Raw genomic sequence first — 18,480 nt, forward strand, 5'->3', positions numbered from 1 at the left:
GCTGATCAAATTCTACTGGTTTCATTTGATGTATACATCACTTAAAGCAGTGACTGAATGGAAATAACACAAAGTTTTGATTTGAAGCTAAAGTATACTTCACATCTGGGACAGATGTGGCAGGCTACAGGGCAGAGATCTCAGCAAATATCCAGATAACTATATAGATGTCGATATTCCAGGACTTGGCCATAGTCATCGCTGCAGCAATTAATTTAATAGAGGTAAAAACCAAGGAGACACAGTCCATCTGCTCTCTTTACCACTTAAGCAGCGAGTGATTCCTCATTATTGTCTAGCTGCACAAAAGTGATAGCTAGCCACAATGCTAGGGTTTGTAGGAGCACTTTAGGTTAGACTGTCTGTGCAGTTAGCCTCGTTTAACCACAGGGTCAAACAAGCCATAAATAAGTCAAGGCTAGTTTTTGTAGAACATCTATAATTTTATGCTTTTTGTGCCATATCTCAGCCATACCTCAGAACTACTGCTAGTTAGCAAACTAGCAAGTCAAAGAACGTTTTATTAACCAAACAGTGATAGTGTATATGGCAACTCAGAATTAGTGACATACTTAAATTATAAAGTTTCATGTTTCAGACATCATTTTGTCACATTTTAGATGCTAACAAGCTATCATTAGTTATTGTTAGCGTACCTGCTGCTGATGCATGTCCATTTCCAACATCAGCAGCAGAACATCTGGTAAATGTCGGTCATGGGGGAAACAAGCATGTGATCCACACCAGTACCCTGACAGCTGATCGGCATTTCCGTGCACTGTCCACACCTGCACCAGGTGATGCTGCCCAACCCCTCTGAATACCCAGTTCCTCCGAGCTAACTCTTTCTCTCCTCCTGCTCGACTGGAAAGTATATATAAGGAGTCTCGGTATGTTGTTGAAATGCCTGCCAGCCTCGTCTTCTTCTGGTAATGCTGTCCAACTAACCAAGCCTGTGATGTGGTCACTGAGCCAGAAAGTTTCTATTACACGAAAATCAATTATAATTTAACAAGTAATCAATTTAAATCCCAGTTTTTCACAGAATAAATTCCAACAATAGTAATTATTTATAAAATCCTTTTATGTCCTCTTTAAATTTGTGCTAATGACTGAGAAAAGCTATTCATAATTAACAGCGACTCATAAGACGTCCAGTCTTTACTCATGCTGGTTTTTTCCTTCCCACAGACAGGCTGCATTTAGCTAATGTCTGTGTACGTCTGTAGTAAGTAGTTTTGGTTCATAAAAGGAGTCAAGTGCAAGCTTGACATGAAAGCATGAGTTCGTAAATTCTCTTTCGTTCCATTTAAAAAACTAACAGCAAAATAAGAGATAGCAGGAAATGCACAGGGGGTTAATACTGTTAGTACTGAAGGGGCCAATCGTGGTCTTTGTGGGCTGCATCGGTCACATTTCTAGGGAGGTGCCCGTCAACTTACAGTATAGAGTTTCAGAGCGGGGACATGCCTACTACTTTATGCAGAAGCATGAGTGTCACATCACGCTCCTACATACAGATTTTTTTAATGTTAAGCCCTCATTTGTCCAAATTTTGACAATCTGGGAATGAGGATAACATTAATTCTACCTGATATAAAAATTTCATTTCCGAAAGGTCAGTTTTGCTTTTGTCCAAAGTATAGTATTAGGTGAGGGTTATTACCTACAATGAGTTAGACCTCAGAGGTTACGTCTGGAAAAATTCCACTTCCTGTTCTGACATGTGAATCAATAGAAAGTCTGGACTGTAAAAAAAACAAACAAACAAACATGTTTTTTTTCTACAAAATGTAAAATTGGTGTTCAGGAACACAAATCAATAGATTACATTTTGTGAGTATTTCACAGACTGCTGTGAGACTGTTTTCAGTTTGCTGGTACATGATGAAGGAGCTTTAAGCGAAGGTGTATTAATTCATAACACCCATTTTTCAGCACGTCATTGAAGGATGAAGTGTAGCCTGCACGTTTGGTTTCATGGTGTCAGACTGTGAAGCAACGAGCACTAAATACAACATATTAACACACGTGTGCTGCACACTGAACAGTGCAGACTAAATAAACCCCTCTGTGCGGTGCCGCTTCAGAGGACCAGGTATTAAAATAGTGTCGCTCTGATACTCCTCCTCACGCTCTGGAACTGTCAGTCATCTCTATAAAGAGCCTCAGATCTGAATCTCAGTCAATGTTTGGACTCTGTCGTCCTGGGAAAGCAAAAAGGGCAGAGCTGCAGTGTTTAATCCCCTAAACATTCCCGCGCTGTGTAATCACACCAGACAACTGGGACTTCGCTGCATCTGCCCCTGCAGGCCTGCAGAGTGACTCCTAAGCTGCTGCTGATGTACATGTTTCACAGCTGCTGGCGTGTAACGTGTGAAACTGACGGAAAATTATGAATCAGTCTTGTGTGGGGCTGGCATCGAAAAGTGGAACTTGAATGGGAATTTCCATCATCTCCTGCTTTGCATTTCCCAAAATGTCAGCGTGTCGCCTTACAAAGAGTTTTTATTTTTAGCTGCAGGGGGGTTTCGTGTGAGCACTGCTGCTCCCCTCTAAGTTTATCACCTGGCCCACATCCCGATGAGGACTGAATCAGGCTCCCTTTGGATCCGAAGCCTTTTTAAAAAGGAGTAGGTGGAGTTTGCTCCTCTCTCCCGTCCCCAGACCGGAGTTTGGGTCAAAGTGCTCGGTGCTGCTGCCCTGGTCTCCCTGACGGTAACCCCAACGATCCTGGTTCCGTTCTGCACAACCACAACTTTTCTTACAACTTAAGTTTGAATCTCAGGAGTCCTGATAATGGATCAGCTCAAGTACCACAGCGCAGGCATCCAGGAGAAGCTGGAGATCGCCGGGATGGAGGATGAGGCCGGGAACCCCATCAGCGCCCTGACCATCCTGTCTTTGCTGGAGCGCGTGGCCAGCATCATCGATAACGTCCAGTCCTCCCAGCAGCGCATGGAGGAGCGTCAGCAGGATCTGGAGAACAACATCAAGACCATCCAGGGGGACGTCCTGAAGCTGGCAAAGGACCACACCGACACCAGCGGCACTGTGGAGAAGCTCCTGCAGAAAACCCGCAAAGTCAGCGCCAACGTCAAGGAGGTCCGGACACGCGTGGAGAAGCAAAACGTCCGAGTCAAGAAGGTGGAGTCCACGCAGGATGAGCTGCTCACCCGCAACAAGTTCAGAGTCGTCATCTACCAGGTCAGCAGAGTTTCTCAGAGTCGGATGTTTAAACGTTGACTTTATGAATTCTTCCCATTGAACACACCACAGTGAGCCTGTGGGTTAATGGCTTAACTGCAGGGTTTAGATAGATTCTCTCTTAGAAAGACTTATTATTGTGCCACACTGACATCTTTGAAGACTTAAATGGACACAATTAATCAATGAAAACCAAAAGAAACCAAAAATATATTAAAGGGAAGCTGAACAACTGCAGCTAAATAACAGCAAAGTCAACAGTCTTCACTCAGTAATCCAATAAACTAATTTATAGAAGAGGATTCATGACCCAGCCAATCAGAATATTTTTAAATTTTCACATTAGAAGCTGAATAGAAAAGTAGAAACAATCATGTTTGGAGTTTTAAGTGTCACATTTCAGCCTGATAACGTCTGATTGGAAGATGTTGGTACTAAAACTATCTAACTGGTACCAGTACCAGTTAGATAGTTGTGCAGAAGCACAAAGTCTCTCTGACGATGACCTCATCAGGACTTAAACAGATTTAGTTAATCAAGGAAAATAAATAAATTTTCAGCGCGGGAAATCAGAAGAGTCTATTTTCTAGAATTTCTCACAAAAGTTGTTGAATTTTCTGAATGATGTCACGTCTTGAGAGGCAATAAGCAGAGAAATTTTGAACGTTTGGGAGCCACTAACTCTCTTCTTATTAGAGCAAGCTTAATCAAATGACCAGCAAATAACTGGCACGGGGTGGCTAATTGCTGAATTGAGTAATTTCAGGGTTTATCAGACTTTAAGAGGATAGTTAAGCAACAAAAAGCAAAAGAGACCAGAATAACCACCACAGCAACAACTCTGGAACTGGGAATTCCCCTTTTCTTTTCCAGTGTCAAGTGATTGACAGTGGACTCGCTGACGGTCTCTAGACCTGCATGACTGAGACCTAATGTGCTTTATTAGGACGGCATCTCATTATTCCACGTGGAAAAAAGAGGCCAAAGCTCAACCCTTAAATTTGGTGTAAAATGACTCTTTTGTCCTTCGGTGCTGCGGAGCTGCTAAAGAACATTAGTTAAACGGTGGAATGAGTTAAAAAAGCAGATAAAATCTGAATTTAGTCCCCAGAGAAGATCTCTGAGCTACATCCAAATTTTTGTTTACGAGCAACTGGAGAATGATTAAGCATCAGAAATGAAGTAGACCAAGTCTGTGCCAAGCAGCGAGATCTTAACTGGATGAACTCTGACTCGGTTCATTAAGCGGTGGACGCAGTGAGAGGCGCAAGCGTCGATGTGAGGAAATGAAGGGCGGATTAAGTTCAAACTCATAAGAACCCTCGACTCCAAAACATTGGCAATTAATAGAAAAGCATCCTCATTATGTTGAGAGGGCGCACTTTCAGCCAAAGTGTGGGCGACCTTAATCAGATCAGGTGGATTCACTTCAAAGTTTTAATAAGAAACACTCGACTGAACTCTTTAATTTAGAAAGCACAGCAACATTTACAAGAATAAAAGCTCTGTCGAGTCTTCCCTGAACGGCTGGAAAAAGTCAGTCGTGAAGAGACGGCAGCTGGGAGCCGCAGTGCGGTGGGATTTTCTGCTGAAGGAGCTGGTCGGATGATGGACAGAAAATAAAAAAACATTTCTGTGAACTGAAAGATTTATAACGGTGATCAAAGACTCGGTGTTCGTAGCTGGGGGCCTTATAAGTTCAGCTTTTGTCAGATGACAGCTGTGTCGGATTTTAAATCTCAATCAGGAACATTTAGACTGGAGTGCTCGACTGTTTGTTTAGTGATGGTGCTAACAATCAGCAGCATGAACTTACAGTCTTGTGTTTAGTCCTCGTTAAAAGGATCACAGATGTAGATCACAGACTCGTACACGTCACCTACTGATGATTCAGCTTTATTTATACAGTCGCCTCAAGGTGCTTTATATTGTGAGCTAGACCCTACAATAATACATACAGAGAAAAACCCAACAATCATATGACCCCCTATGAGCAAGCACTTTGGCGACAGTGGGAAGGAAAAACTCCCTTTTAACAGGAAGAAACCTCCAACAGAACCAGGCTCAGGGAGGGGCGGGGCCATCTGCTGTGACTGGTTGTGGTGAGAGAAGGAAGACAGGATAAAGACACGCTGTGGAAGAGAGACAGAGGTTAATAACAGATATGATTCAATGCAGAGGTTTGTTAACTCATAGTGGGTGAAGAAGAAACACCCAGTGCATCATGGGAATCCCCCAGCAGCCTGTTGCAGCATAACTAAGGGAGGATTCAGGGTCACCTGATCCAGCCCTAACTATATGCTTTAGCAAAAAGGAAAGTTTGAAGCCTAAAACTGAGGCCTCAGCAGGCCTTAAAATAGAGATAGTGTCTGTCTCCTGAAGAGGGGCCTGAAAACTTGAGATGTATAACATTAGACTACAGTACTTTTAATCTTACAATATTGTGTTTCTGTGTCATGATGCTTTCTTCTTCTACTCCATTATATTTGGGATGCAAATGTACGTGTCGTGTATTTTAAAGCTTTAGTTTGTGCTATTTACTCTCATCTGTCCATTTAACAGGATCATAAGCTATAAGATTTAAAGTGCCAAACACAGATAGTGTCAAACATGGATGTAGCCACTGACTGTGTTCACGTTGGCCTAGCTATAGCTCCAGGTAGCACATCACTGTGTGTCAACTAACCGGCTCACTGATCCTCCAAACGCTGCTGGTATTTCTATGTTCTAGTTTGTTTTAAGAGTACTTCAGTCAGAGCGCGGCGCGTCATCGATCATTCAGAGTTGGACCTATTTATTCGGCCTGTAGTGACGGCGTGTTTATCCTGGGTTAGCACAGAGACTTGAAACCTTTAGCCTGGTTATTTCTGTACAAAGACAACTAAAAGCCAAAGTCTGCATTTAACTGTTGAAGACAGTTAAAGTCTTAAACTGGGTTGACTTCAAAGACAGTTGGCTGCAGAGCTCGTTCTCACTGGTTGAAACTGGAGTGTTTGTGGTTTTTTAGTGTTTTATGCCAGTGCTACAGATTTTTATTAGATTAATTTTCTTGTCAGATTCACTGTATGAGTTTTGCAGAGTTATAGACGTGACTGACATCAGATCACAGTGAAATGAGTCCATTACAGCGCTGATAAAGAAAATATTTTGGGCCTGTAATCAAAAAGCAGCCTTCACACATTTCCAGTGGGAAGCTGTGGGAGCTGCCCTGCTCTCTTTTCCATGCAGCTCTGCAGAGATAAGTTGAGCAGTGAGTTGCAGGTCCTGCTGTCCTCAATAATGTCTTCAGACTTCAGAATAGTAACCGGAGCTCTGTGTGTGCTGCTAACAGCTGCTGTGGATCCGTGACAGAGGGGCCTATTCTGGGATCACAGCGTTCTCCCTCTTTGCCGGCAGGGACAGGCCATAAACTGCTGTCAGCCAGAGTCAGGCTCTGATATGTCAGCTTATCACAGCGGTCAGGATGTGGCGAGAAACGAGACGTCAATCAACCTGACCGGCTGCTAAAAAGCAGCCAAAGAGATGAAGGATAACAGAAGATAAAAAATCCTGTGAGATGAGTCTGCATTAAAAAAGAGACGGGAGGGCGGAGGGTTATGGGCTCCACTCAACTTTGTTTGGTGGGTTTTGTTCTTCTCGCCTGCGCCGTCACATTTCACAGTTCGAACCGCTGAACGCGTCTTCGGCCTGCTTGTGTTTGACGGGAGTTTGTGAGCAGACACAGTTTACGGTCTTGCAGAGCGAGAAAGTCAGAGTCCTCCAGGTGTCCAGGTCACATCTCTGCGCTGCTGCAAATCTGAGCAGCATTGGGTTGCCATGGTTACAGTATTTAAGAAAATGCTGTGCACGATTAATCTGTGGAAACATTTGGACCTTTTTATCTCTTTGAGGTCGTTTCAGAAGAACTTTTACTCTGGAAATAACAAAAAAAACAGTTTGTGTCTGTAGTTGTTTGTTTAACCTCTGCTTGAAGTCGTTTTCATGTAGTTTTTTGTATCTTTGTTAACATTTTTGTGCAGTTTTGTGGTCTTTTTGTGACATAGGTGGACATTTTGCATGTTTCTGTGATCATTTAAACTCTTTCTTTTTAGATACTTTTATGTTTTTTTAATGTTTTCAAGCAGCTTTGCATGACTTTGGTGTGTTTTGTGGGTTTTTTAAAAGTAGTTTGTCTTGTATGTTTTGCATGTATAACTGTTTTGCGTGTCTTTGCGGTCATGTGCTTTAATTTTGTAATTTTTTCCAAAGTTTTTAAAAATTTATTTTGTATCCTTTTGCATATATTTCTTTTGCTTTTTTCCTCTGTTATAAAAACTACAGAGGGGCTGATTTTAGTTTTTAGTTTTTTAGTTTGTACCACACCTATTTAAGTTGTATTGAGACTTAACATTTGCATTATTTGGGGTCGACCCTGAAAAAGGATAAGCAGAAGTGAATGGATGGATTATTTGGGGTGGTGTCTTTTTGACTGACCTTTTCCCACCGACTGTGTCAGTAGACGCAGTTACAGGTTGCTGTAGCTGCTAGCTGTCTGCTTGTTTTCACTTTCTATTCAATCTCTGGTTTGCTGTTGGAGCATTTTTAATGCAGTGTTCTGACCAGACCCATATGGAAAAGATATATATAAATCTTATAAAGTTTGTATCTGTCTTGTGTGAAACTTGTATGAAAAGCATACAAGAGTGAAAACACATATAAGATCCCTTGAAAAGTTGTATAAATTAAACTTGTATGTTTTGGACACCTCCTAAAAACAATATATGAAAGTAATGAGAAAGTGGCCACTTTCATGAGTAAATCATGTAAGCCTGATATGATTCACTATATGAAGCAAGCTAAAGCTCATACAAGTCTTTTATAAGTTTTTCTATTTCTTTTCCATATGGGGTAATGCGGGCGCTTTGCAGTAAAAACTGTGTTGATGTTGTTACTTTGCGTTAATTAGCAGTTATCTGTGTCTGTGTGATGAACTTATACAGTCTATGAATGTAGACTGAACCAAGCTGGCTAACATTAGCGGCTAACTTAGCACTTAACTACATTTCTGGCTCCAAAAAACAACATGACATCATACAGCAGTTCTCCACTCGATGACCGCGCCCCAGGCCGTGTGCGCATATGGACGATGATTCATATCTGCTGTGTTGTGCGTGTTCCCAGCTACAGTACATGAGATACTGCTGTCCTTCTTCACAGCGAGCCCAGCTGTAGCTCAGCCTGGTCCCGGGCGGTGCCTCTGCAGACAGTTGCAGTGTTGAGTTTCCACATGACCGATGTGCTGTCATTATTCTGAGGCCTCCCTTCGTCTCCTAATATAGAGCTTCGGCTGCGGCCGTTTAACCAGGAAGCAGCGAGCGCTTTGTTAGAGACGCTCGTCGCCTGCCGGCGGCTGAATGATGACGGGCGGACGGTGGGCAGTAATAAGAAAAAGATAAATGGCCGCCGGTTTACTCTCAGGGCCGCTGTGGTGCGCGCGGCGGACATCAGAGGACAATGTGTAATTTTAGAGCAGCTGATGGCTTTTAGTTTGTGATGTTTCTGCAGGGAGACGATGAGGAGTGAACAAACACGATTAAAGGAGGTCACCCTGCTAACAGGAGGCGCCGCAGCAGGAAGCTCTTCAAACGCCACAAATACGGCTGAGATTTGAACACGTACTCACAGCTTCACTGTGCAGCTTTGTTAACCACGACGGGCCTCATAGTGATCATCAATACTTTGTTTATTTTATTTATTTGTTTCTTTGTGTTTATTTTCCATCCAGTCGTCATGTTGAAGTAATTTAATTTGACTTTTAAGACGTTTTTGTGTAATTTTGTGCTTTTACTTTGTTTGTGTTGGTGTCATTGTGTTCTTTTATTATGTGTCTATAGTTGTTTTGTGCTTCTCCTTGAGGGTTTTTTGTGTCTTTTTGGTTGTTTTGTGTTTCTTTGTGGTCACTTGTAATCACCTTGTGCCTCTCTGCAGACACTTTTGGACTCTTCGTGCTTCTCCGTGTTTCTTTTTACCTGTTTTGCGTGTTTCTGTTGTCCTTTGCGTCTCTCTGCTGTGATTTTCTTGTCGTTCTTTAATTTGTTCGCGTGATTCTTGGAAGTGGCTTTGTGTTTCTTTTTAACGCTCACTAGAGGCTGACCCCTGGCCCCTGCTGCTGCACGCGGTAGACCCCGTTCATGATTTAAACGCATAAAGGTTGGGATTCGAGTGTGGCTGAGTGTGTTAACATAATTAAAAGCTCTGATGGTTTCTCTCCGTTTCTTCTTCCTCCTTTACTGGCGAGGTTATTAATACATACTTCGACCCACATTCCCTGCCGGTGTAATTATTGTGTCATTCACAGCGTGTGGATACGCTCTGACGACTCCGCCCTGATTAATGAGTGTCATCGTCTCAGGTGGCCACGGCTTAATTAGGATTAATTGGCTTTCACATCCAAAGTCACCTGTAGGGCGCAGCAGGTGGAGCAGGCCTGCGACGAGCTTCCTCCAGCGGCTGCTCCGTTGTGTCGGCCATTCGAAAGAGTAAAGACGCGAAAACAATTAAAACTCTTGGTCGCTGTAAAACCCGAGCACATGGACACAGGTTTCCATCATGCACTAAGGAGGGCACTAAACTTTGAATGTGAGACATTTAATTCCTCCTTTTCTCATTTATTTTACTCACCAAATTCTCCTTCTACTGTCCGAAAATACAATAAGTTAGTTAGCATTAGCAAACTAGTAACAAATCAAGCCTCTTTACGGTTTTTAGCACCTGAATTTAAACAATCTGTTTTTGTGCCCAGAGCTAGCCAAGCAGTTTTTGGCACCTAAAACTAGCTGAGATATTTTTAGCGCCTGAATTGAGGCGAGAAGTTTTTAGCAAATCTTTCAGTGAGTGAAAGCTAAAGTAACAGATCAGCCTGATATGATGGCAAAGCGTGACACGGACACGTCGGTGCATCATGCAGACGCTGCAGTAACAGCAGAGGGACATTTTATTTCAAGCCACCATGAAAATAATCACAGGAAAGTGTTTAAACACATATTATTAACATATTAACTTATATGTACATGTTAGCCACTTAGCTTAATCTTTGGCGATTAAGGACCCTGCAGTGTACTTCATATGAGTTTTTTTTGCTACCAACTTCTGGGCTTTAAATACACTATCGCCCCCTGCTGGTAGTGCATCTTCTGCGTGCATGTCCACATGTCTGCTACACATTTTGCCGTGATCATCAAGTTGAACAGAGAGCGTAATACTCAAAGGTCCAGACTGGGATCGGTGTCTCGTGGGCGTATGCCACCACCGCCCCTCGTCTCCTGACGTGGACGAGCTGTAAAACACGACTGTCTCTTGGTGGACGGTATACTGCGGCCACTGTTTCACATGCGAGATGCTTATCTGACAGAATGAGATGAGAAGTTGTTCAAATCAGCTGTGATAACAGTTCAGTCCAACAGGGACCAGAATTCCGACTTCACCGGGTGGTACAGTTAGTATTTCTGTGTTCCAGGTGTCGTTCCTGCCAGCCGCTTCCTTGGTTACTCGCCATGTGCAAAAATAGAAAAACTGGATCTTATGACGCTGCCGGTGTTTTCAGAGCTTGTAGGTTGAGTCTCACAGAGTATCTCAGAGGAATATCGAGTTTTCTGTGCGAGCTCCCTTCAGTGTTACGAGCAGCAGAGTAATTTATCCTCAGTGGATAGAAGAGACAGATGGATATCAGTTTCAACTGCGTGTGTTTATCCCGAGATAGACGAGGCGCTTTGCTAATGAATGATGACTTCTGCTGCAAAAGTGTAAGGAGTCAAGCATATTTAAGATTAATGAGCACTTTAGACGGATAAAAATCAAACTCCAGATCTTTAAAGCACATTTGAGATGGATGTCTGTCCTCCACAGACTCAGATGCTTTAACTGGATATGTGTTTCACCTCTATTCATCCAGGACAGAAATAAGAAGTGTTTTAGCCTGACTTCAACTAAACTGGAAACAAAAGCAGAAAATCAACATTACGGGCCCTGTTGGGTTGTTTCTCATAAAATCAGTCTCAAGAAAATAAGTTATTTCCATGTGATGTTTTCAGGGCTGAACAAACACATTTAAGCTCTGTTAAAAACTGTAACCACCAACGTGTCTCAATCTAAAGCCAAAATCTAAGTTTTCTGTCTGTAACATGGAAGCGGAAACAAAAGAAATGAACTCTGTGCATCTCTAATTGAGATTAAAATCTCTTTTACACTCAGCAGATGGGACAGTAACACAGAATCATTAAAAACAGGAATAATAAAAACATTCGATAATAAATCTCTAATATTTAATTAACTTTCATTTAATCTGCAGGGTGAGACAGAGGTCCCGTCAGTGGCCGTCACCAAGTCCCCTAAAGGACCCGGCCTGGAGGGGCTGGATATGGAGCCGGACTCTTACGACGTCCCCGCCGACCTCTCCTCTGACGAGGAGTACCTGAGTCTGGAAGAAGCCGACCCCTCGCGAGCTGCTCGACTCAAGAAGTCGGTCATGAAGAGCACGGAAACACTGAAGGCCGCCTTCTCAAAGGAGAATATGAGCAAAACCAAAGATAACCTGGGCACCAAGTTCCACCACCTGGGCGAGAAGGTGATGCCACCCGAGCGGAGGGAGAAGATGCACCAGGCTGGCGAGCGGCTGAAGCAGTCTGGCGAGCGGCTCAAAGAGAACATCGCCAAGAAAGCTCCAAGCAAGGAGGCCTTCCGCATCAAGCTGAAGAAGGAGAGAGTTGTCGCCGAGGGCCAGGAGGGCGCCGAGGGCCAGGAGGGCGCCGAGGCCGAGCTCCAAGGGAAGGAGAGCAAGCCGGAAGAGGGGGTCACCTACACCAAGGTCGCACTGGAGAGCAAGAGGGAGGGGCCTGTGGAGGAAGCTGGTGCCACCCGGATAGCAGAGGAAGATCACAGGAAGTAGAAGGCCCAAAGTAGGACACATCAAAGAGAAGGTCTGTGATTGGTCGACATCATTGGAGGACATTTTATTTGTCTGACTGTTTAAAGGAAGAAGTTGGTACTGACACCAGAAAATTCATCAGAATATCAACTGGTTATTTAAAAGGTTCGCTAGATATTTAAATCAGCTGATGCACGGAGACAAATTCAGGTTTCTTTAAATCAAAGGTCCATAAAGTGTGAAAGGTGCAGATGAGGTCGAGGTTTGATTGCACAACGGAAACGAAAGACGTCAGATGTTGATGAGAACTTAGAGAAATACAACAAAAGTTTGAGATTTTTTTATCAGGATGCTCATATACAGTATACATATATATATATTTACACAGGAGAGGTAAAACTGGCCTCAGCTGGTCTCTGAGAAGCCTGTTGGGAAAAGACACCAACACAGAGTCGATGTCAGGCTGGTTTCAGTGTGCAAAGGTAACCCTGTAGAGTTGGAGGCGACATCAGCCAGCGCTTTAACTTTAAATAAACCAATGACCTCACAGAAGCCACTGAGAAGGTTTTTGAAAGTGTTTATGAGACGTGGTGCCAAGCAGGAAGTGACATATCCAATTTTAGGAACTATTTGTCTAGAGACTGTACATAAAGGATGGACAACGCTGTCCTGAAGCCAATGCAGAATAAACCTGGATTCTCTGACCAGCAGGGGGCGCCTCCTCTATAAGTAAGCCCTCAGTTTCAGGGGTTTGTGACCTCACTAAACTTCCAGATTACTTTATGGGCTCTGTTTGAAGTCATATTTAATAAAACATTTTTCAGAAAGGAGCTTAAATCATTTAAAGATGGTTTAAAACCGTTTAAAATTTAGTAAAAGTGTCAACTTAACATGCAGAAGAACACAGGAAGTGTTAAGAATGTCAAACATGGAGAGAAACTGTAACATCGGCGCAGTATTTAGAGCTGGAACACTGCCACCTTGTGGTTAAAGTTTTCATTAAATTTTTTACAGAAAATACCTTTAAATCTGCGCCAGGCTGCTCAGCGTGAACCGGTTAAAGATACATGTTGTTTTACATCTTTGTTTACAGCAGGTTAAATATTTAAACCGAGTAACCCGTGTTTTCTTTGGCTGCATCATTCCACGAAACCCCCCCAAACTCCCCAAACGGACATCTTTATGGTTGTTTTTCTCCTGAAACAACATCAGAAACTTTGGGATGTCCAAGAGAATTTAAATAAAGTTTGATTAAAGCCGTCAAACGCGTTTCATTAAATATTTTCTAGGTGCAGCTTTAGGTTTAATAGAGGAGCAGATGCAGGATCTGGTGCTAAAACTAATAAAAAGTTTGCATGGAGTCGAGAGGCGCAGCCCCTTCTAGCAGTGACATTAGCCAGACTGTAATTACTGTCTGAAATTGAATGTGGTGGATTTGAGGCGGTCTGAGCTCTGGTGTTGGTGGCTTCAAAGGTTTGCGAGAGATTTTGGCGTATGAATGTTTTATTTTTTGCTGCTTGATATTCATAGGTTCTTTTGAAGTTCAGTGAGCACGCTGAGTTTATTCTCCTGCAGTGATTACTGAGGTCGCCGCCTCCATCAGGATCACAGGATTTAAAGTTTTCCACGTTTCAGTCATCAGATACTCTTTAGAGGCTTTGCTTTCATAGGGCTGCCGTGATACATTAGTGCTGTGCCTTATTTTGAAAATACACTTCCTGTGTATCTTACTACTTATGCTTGCTGAGAGAGTTTAATGCAGTAGATTATATTTGGATTCACTTCTTGCTTTTCTTTTTTCACGTTTGATTACAGCTCAGCTTCCATTTTTACAATAATCAGCCACACGATGAAAAACAGCTGCCTTTGTTCACTTTATTTCATTTTTCTATAAATAAAGTTCTTGTGAAACCTTGTTGCTTTTTCTTTCCTTTGTTATTAAACCTTTATTCATACAGCGTCCACACACAGTTTGATCAAGTCAGAGCTCTAATTATGACCGAGAGACCAACATCCAGGGCTGAATAATGAAACCTGACTACAGCTGCAGTTCCTCTAATGTCCACTAGAAGCTGTCTCCAGCAATGACTCGGGCCCATTGACTCCCAACCTGATACAGAAAACGTTTGTTTACACCTGCACAGGTCTAACTCACCCAATTAGCTTTTATTTTGGCTTAAAGTCAGGACTGATACTTTGCACTTTTTTTATTTACAGGGTTTCTACAATGTCTCTGTACCCTATTCAGCCAGCTGTACGGTAAAACACTACATTTAAATATGTGACACTGTAACAGAATGATTGAACAGAGTGATTTGTTCTGTCTCCACTTTGGGTCCCTTCCTTCTCAACAATCTATTAATCAGGTCATCTCGTTGAGACTGAAGACATCTTTTCAAGAGCGCCCTGAGAAGCATAAAGCATTTATAATCAGGCAAACAGTTTGTAATTAACTCAACAAGGACACATCAGTGAGTGAAAAAAGAAAAAAGTGTCAGGAAACAATAATAAAGTTTTATGAACTCCACTGGGGGGGGGGGGGGGGGGGGGGCATAAAGGACTCTAGTCTGCCCGAGTCTTCTAAGCAGATTAAATACAGTCATATAAAACAGATGCAGGCCAGCAGGAGAACAGGTCGTCCTCTACGGTGTTAAAATCCATAAACTGGGAATGCTGTGTGACTTTGGGCTGTCACAGACAAAAGATGACCAGTGTCAACAATCATTACGACATTTTTGGCTTCAGAATGATGGTGCTAGACCTCACAGCTCAAGTTTAGTTAGTTTAGCCATCAGGTTTCTCCTGGCTTCCATACTAGTGCTGCCAGGGTTTTATCAAAGTTTTCATTTCTACAGTTAGAACTGCGCGCATTTTAGACACAAAACCTTACATAAACATTAATCATTTCCCAGCAGTATGAGCCAGCGAGACAATAGATTGTTCCGTGGACCCCGGGAAGACCAGCTGCTGCACCGCTATAGCTAACGGAGATCCTGATAAACTGAACTTTCACTTTTATCAGCTGCCACACAGACGTATTCAGGGTTCACCGTTCAGCAATGAACATCAAGAGATAAAGTTCTGTTGCACCTCCAGCACAGACATGGCGCACACGTCCACTTCAGCCACTCTGTTTAGCCGAGATGCTACACCTCCGCTAGCTTAAAAGGTAGGTGAGTTGTAAACAAATACGGCCTCTGTACTGTTGATATGAGGAGAGAAGACCAAAAATATTGTTTGCATCGGGTTGAATGTTAATTTTGTTCATTGTTAATTGTTAATTTCTGCTGTAAAGTTGCTCATTTTTAAATAGAAGTCTATGGGCAGTGACTCACCTTTAAAAGCAGCCTCTAGTGGACGTTAGAGGAACTGCAGTGTTGATTCATTTTTCAGCCCGATGTGGTGGGTCCACTTCTATGGGCTCAAAATGTGGTCATAAATATTTTGTACTTGTAAAAAAGATTTGTGTATGTAAAAAAGATTTGTATGCGTAAAAAAGATTTGTGTGTGCGTAAAAGAGATGTGTGTGTGTGTAAAAAAGATTTGTGTGTGCGTAAAAAAGATTTGTGTGTGCGTAAAAAAGATTTGTATGTGTAAAAAAGATTTGTGTGTGTGTAAAAAAGATTTGTGTGTGCGTAAAAAAGATTTGTATGTGTAAAAAAGATTTGTGTGTGGACTTAGAAAAAAAAACCCTGCAAGTTACACTTACGGATTTTGACCCTATTTTTCTTCCTTTCATCTGATTGGTCAATGTCATGTCAATCACAAATGTAACAATCCAATCAGAGAACAGATGGGTTTGGCTGTCGGAGGGGCGCTTTTTTTGAACTGCTGGTCTTTGAAGGGAATAAATGCCCTTTTACATGCCAACCCAGCGTTTTCCTTCATCACCACGAAGGAAAACAGTCTGTGGTCGTCCGAGTTTGGTGATTTTTGTGTCACAGGTCTACGTGTTTAATACAGGGACTTCCACAGCCTTTTCAACAGCGCTGCGGACCGCGGGGTGGGGGCGGGCAGTGTTTTGGAAATGACAGTCTTCATTACAAAGCTTTCTTCGTCATGAATTAGCATACATGTTTTTATTGAACATTTGAAGAACCAGCAAAAAAACCTCTTGTAGAGGACATAAAGTCAGAGATAGAAACGACAAGGAGCAGGTGCATCTAGTACAGGTAGAGCTGCTGCACAAACCCACAGAGCCCAGCAGCCAGCGTAACAAATTCTGGATCCTTTGCTTTTAGTTAGCAGTTAGCATTAGCAGCACATCCTGCGTCCGATGTGAAAGGACTTTTATGCTGCGCACTGTGACTCACAGCAATGGTCCCGGGTCAGCCCTGACTTTGTGTTAAACTAATCCTAAAGTAATAATGGTGTTTCTAACCACTGATATACCACAACTTTTTCCTTTCAACAGCTACTGAAAGTTAGGGGACCTAGCTGCTATCGGATATTTATATAGCGATCCTCCAGCTTCAAACTGTATCACCCTTCAAGGACCTGCAGTTCAAAAAAGCGCCCCTCCGACAGCTAAACCCATCTGTTCTCTGATTGGATTGTTACATTTGTGATTGACATGACATTGACCAATCAGATGAAAGGAAGAAAAATAGGGTCAAAATCCGTACTTGTAACTTGGGTTTTTTTTTTTCTAAGTCCACACACAAATCTTTTTTACGCACACACAAATTCTTTTTACACATACAAATCTTTTTTACGCACACACAAATCTTTTTTACACATACAAATCTTTTTTACACATACAAATCTTTTTTACAAGTACAAAATATTTATGACCACATTTTGAGCCCATACACTTCTCCGGCTCTTCCTTGTTTGTATTCATGTGAAAGCTTGAGATATTTTTCTTTAATTAAAAATGGTAAATGGCCTGTATTTATATAGCGCTTTACTAGTCCCTAAGGACTAGTCCCCAAAGCGCTTTACATATCCAGTCATCCACCCATTCACACACACATTCACACACTGGTGATGGCAAGCTACATTGTAGCCACAGCCACCCTGGGGCGCACTGACAGAGGCGAGGCTGCCGGACACTGGCGCCACCGGGCCCTCTGACCACCACCAGTAGGCAACGGGTGAAGTGTCTTGCCCAAGGACACAACGACCGAGACTGTCCAAGCCGGGGCTCGAACCGGCAACCTTCCGATTACAAGGCGAACTCCCAACTCTTGAGCCACGATCGCCCTTAAACTCAATTCAGAACTCCATTAACTCATCAGGTTAATGCAGGACAGCTCAGATCGATAAAATCACTGCTGAGCTCCATCGGTCCCTGTGGGCAGATTACAATTCATATTGCTGTAATTAGATTTCTGACTTTCATCAGGTTTCACTCTTTGACGCTCATATTTTTACAGATGTATGATTTTGTCAGTAACATCTGTTTAACAGAAGCTCTGATCATCCCTCCTCTCTGATCGCAACTGTCTGTGGCTCAAATTAAATTACTGCCGGGACGTCAGCACCGGTAAAACAAGATTGCTCAACCGAGTCAGCAGAGTCCCGCCGAGTCACCCCTCGGCTGCCGCCGCCGGCCTCCAAATAAAACGCCAATCACCACGCTTCGCTCCAGAGGGGATTTACAGTGCGACTCGTCTCTGCATGGCCAGAGACCGCTGCAGTTTGTCAAGTATGAATTTATTACATTTATTACAAACCCCGGGGCTCTTATTTCCTAAAAGAGTCCAATCAAACTGACCGGCTGCAACACAAACCCTGTAAAGATGAAGGACGATCAAAGAGGCTCTGGATAATACAATTATCTGTAGAGTGCATCCCGGTCAGAGCTTTATTTTGAAAGGAAAACATTGTTATTTCATCTGTCACACGCCGACTGAAATATGTTTTGTTCAGCTGAGGAACTTCGAGGCTCTTGGAACAAACCAATTTGTGAACAAAGACAAAATTAGAGGCCGAGGCAAACGGTGAGCCTGCAGGCAGCAGCTGATACCTGAAAACTCCAGGATCAGGGAGAACATTTGCAAAGCCGGTCAGTCCCCACAGTCCGACAGCACGAAGAAAAACGTTTACAACCTGATACAAAAAAGTTTTGCTCATTTAAATCTTCATAACAAAAAAGTCTGATATAAGTGGTGAAGTTTTAGAAGTTACACAGAGACCCTCGCCGGCAGTCACAAATGCAAACAGACGAAAGGAGTCTTCTCAGCTCCGCCTCAGAGAGAGCGATGAGCTCGGACATCCGGAGGGAGCACGGAGGCAAATCCCCGAGTCAGCTGAGGCAGTTCGGGCACATTATTGGGATTTCTCCTGTGCGCCTCCTACCTACGTCCAACTACCTGCTGGAGAGATTATCCGGTCGTTAAGTGATGACGTGAGTGAATCCTACTTCA

The 18,480-nt window shown here is 42.9% G+C and overlaps 1 protein-coding gene across 1 annotated transcript; it reads left to right on the forward strand.

Moving 5' to 3' along the window:
- Positions 1-2,579: 2,579 nt before the first annotated feature.
- Positions 2,580-14,024, forward strand: cavin4a (caveolae associated protein 4a). The gene is made up of 2 exons (XM_086271875.1): positions 2,580-3,207; positions 11,534-14,024. The coding sequence occupies exons 1-2, from the start codon at positions 2,800-2,802 to the stop codon at positions 12,128-12,130; spliced, it is 1,005 nt and encodes a 334-aa protein (XP_086128001.1). The 5' UTR covers positions 2,580-2,799; the 3' UTR covers positions 12,131-14,024.
- The last annotated feature ends 4,456 nt before the right edge of the window (positions 14,025-18,480 follow it).

The sequence above is a fragment of the Aulonocara sp. 'chitande type north' Nkhata Bay genome, linkage group LG18 (assembly GCF_057382095.1).
Source record: "Aulonocara sp. 'chitande type north' Nkhata Bay isolate Kocher_YH1m ecotype deep benthic linkage group LG18, A_spYH_male_GT1.1, whole genome shotgun sequence".
Classification (NCBI taxonomy): Eukaryota; Metazoa; Chordata; class Actinopteri; order Cichliformes; family Cichlidae; genus Aulonocara; species Aulonocara sp. 'chitande type north' Nkhata Bay.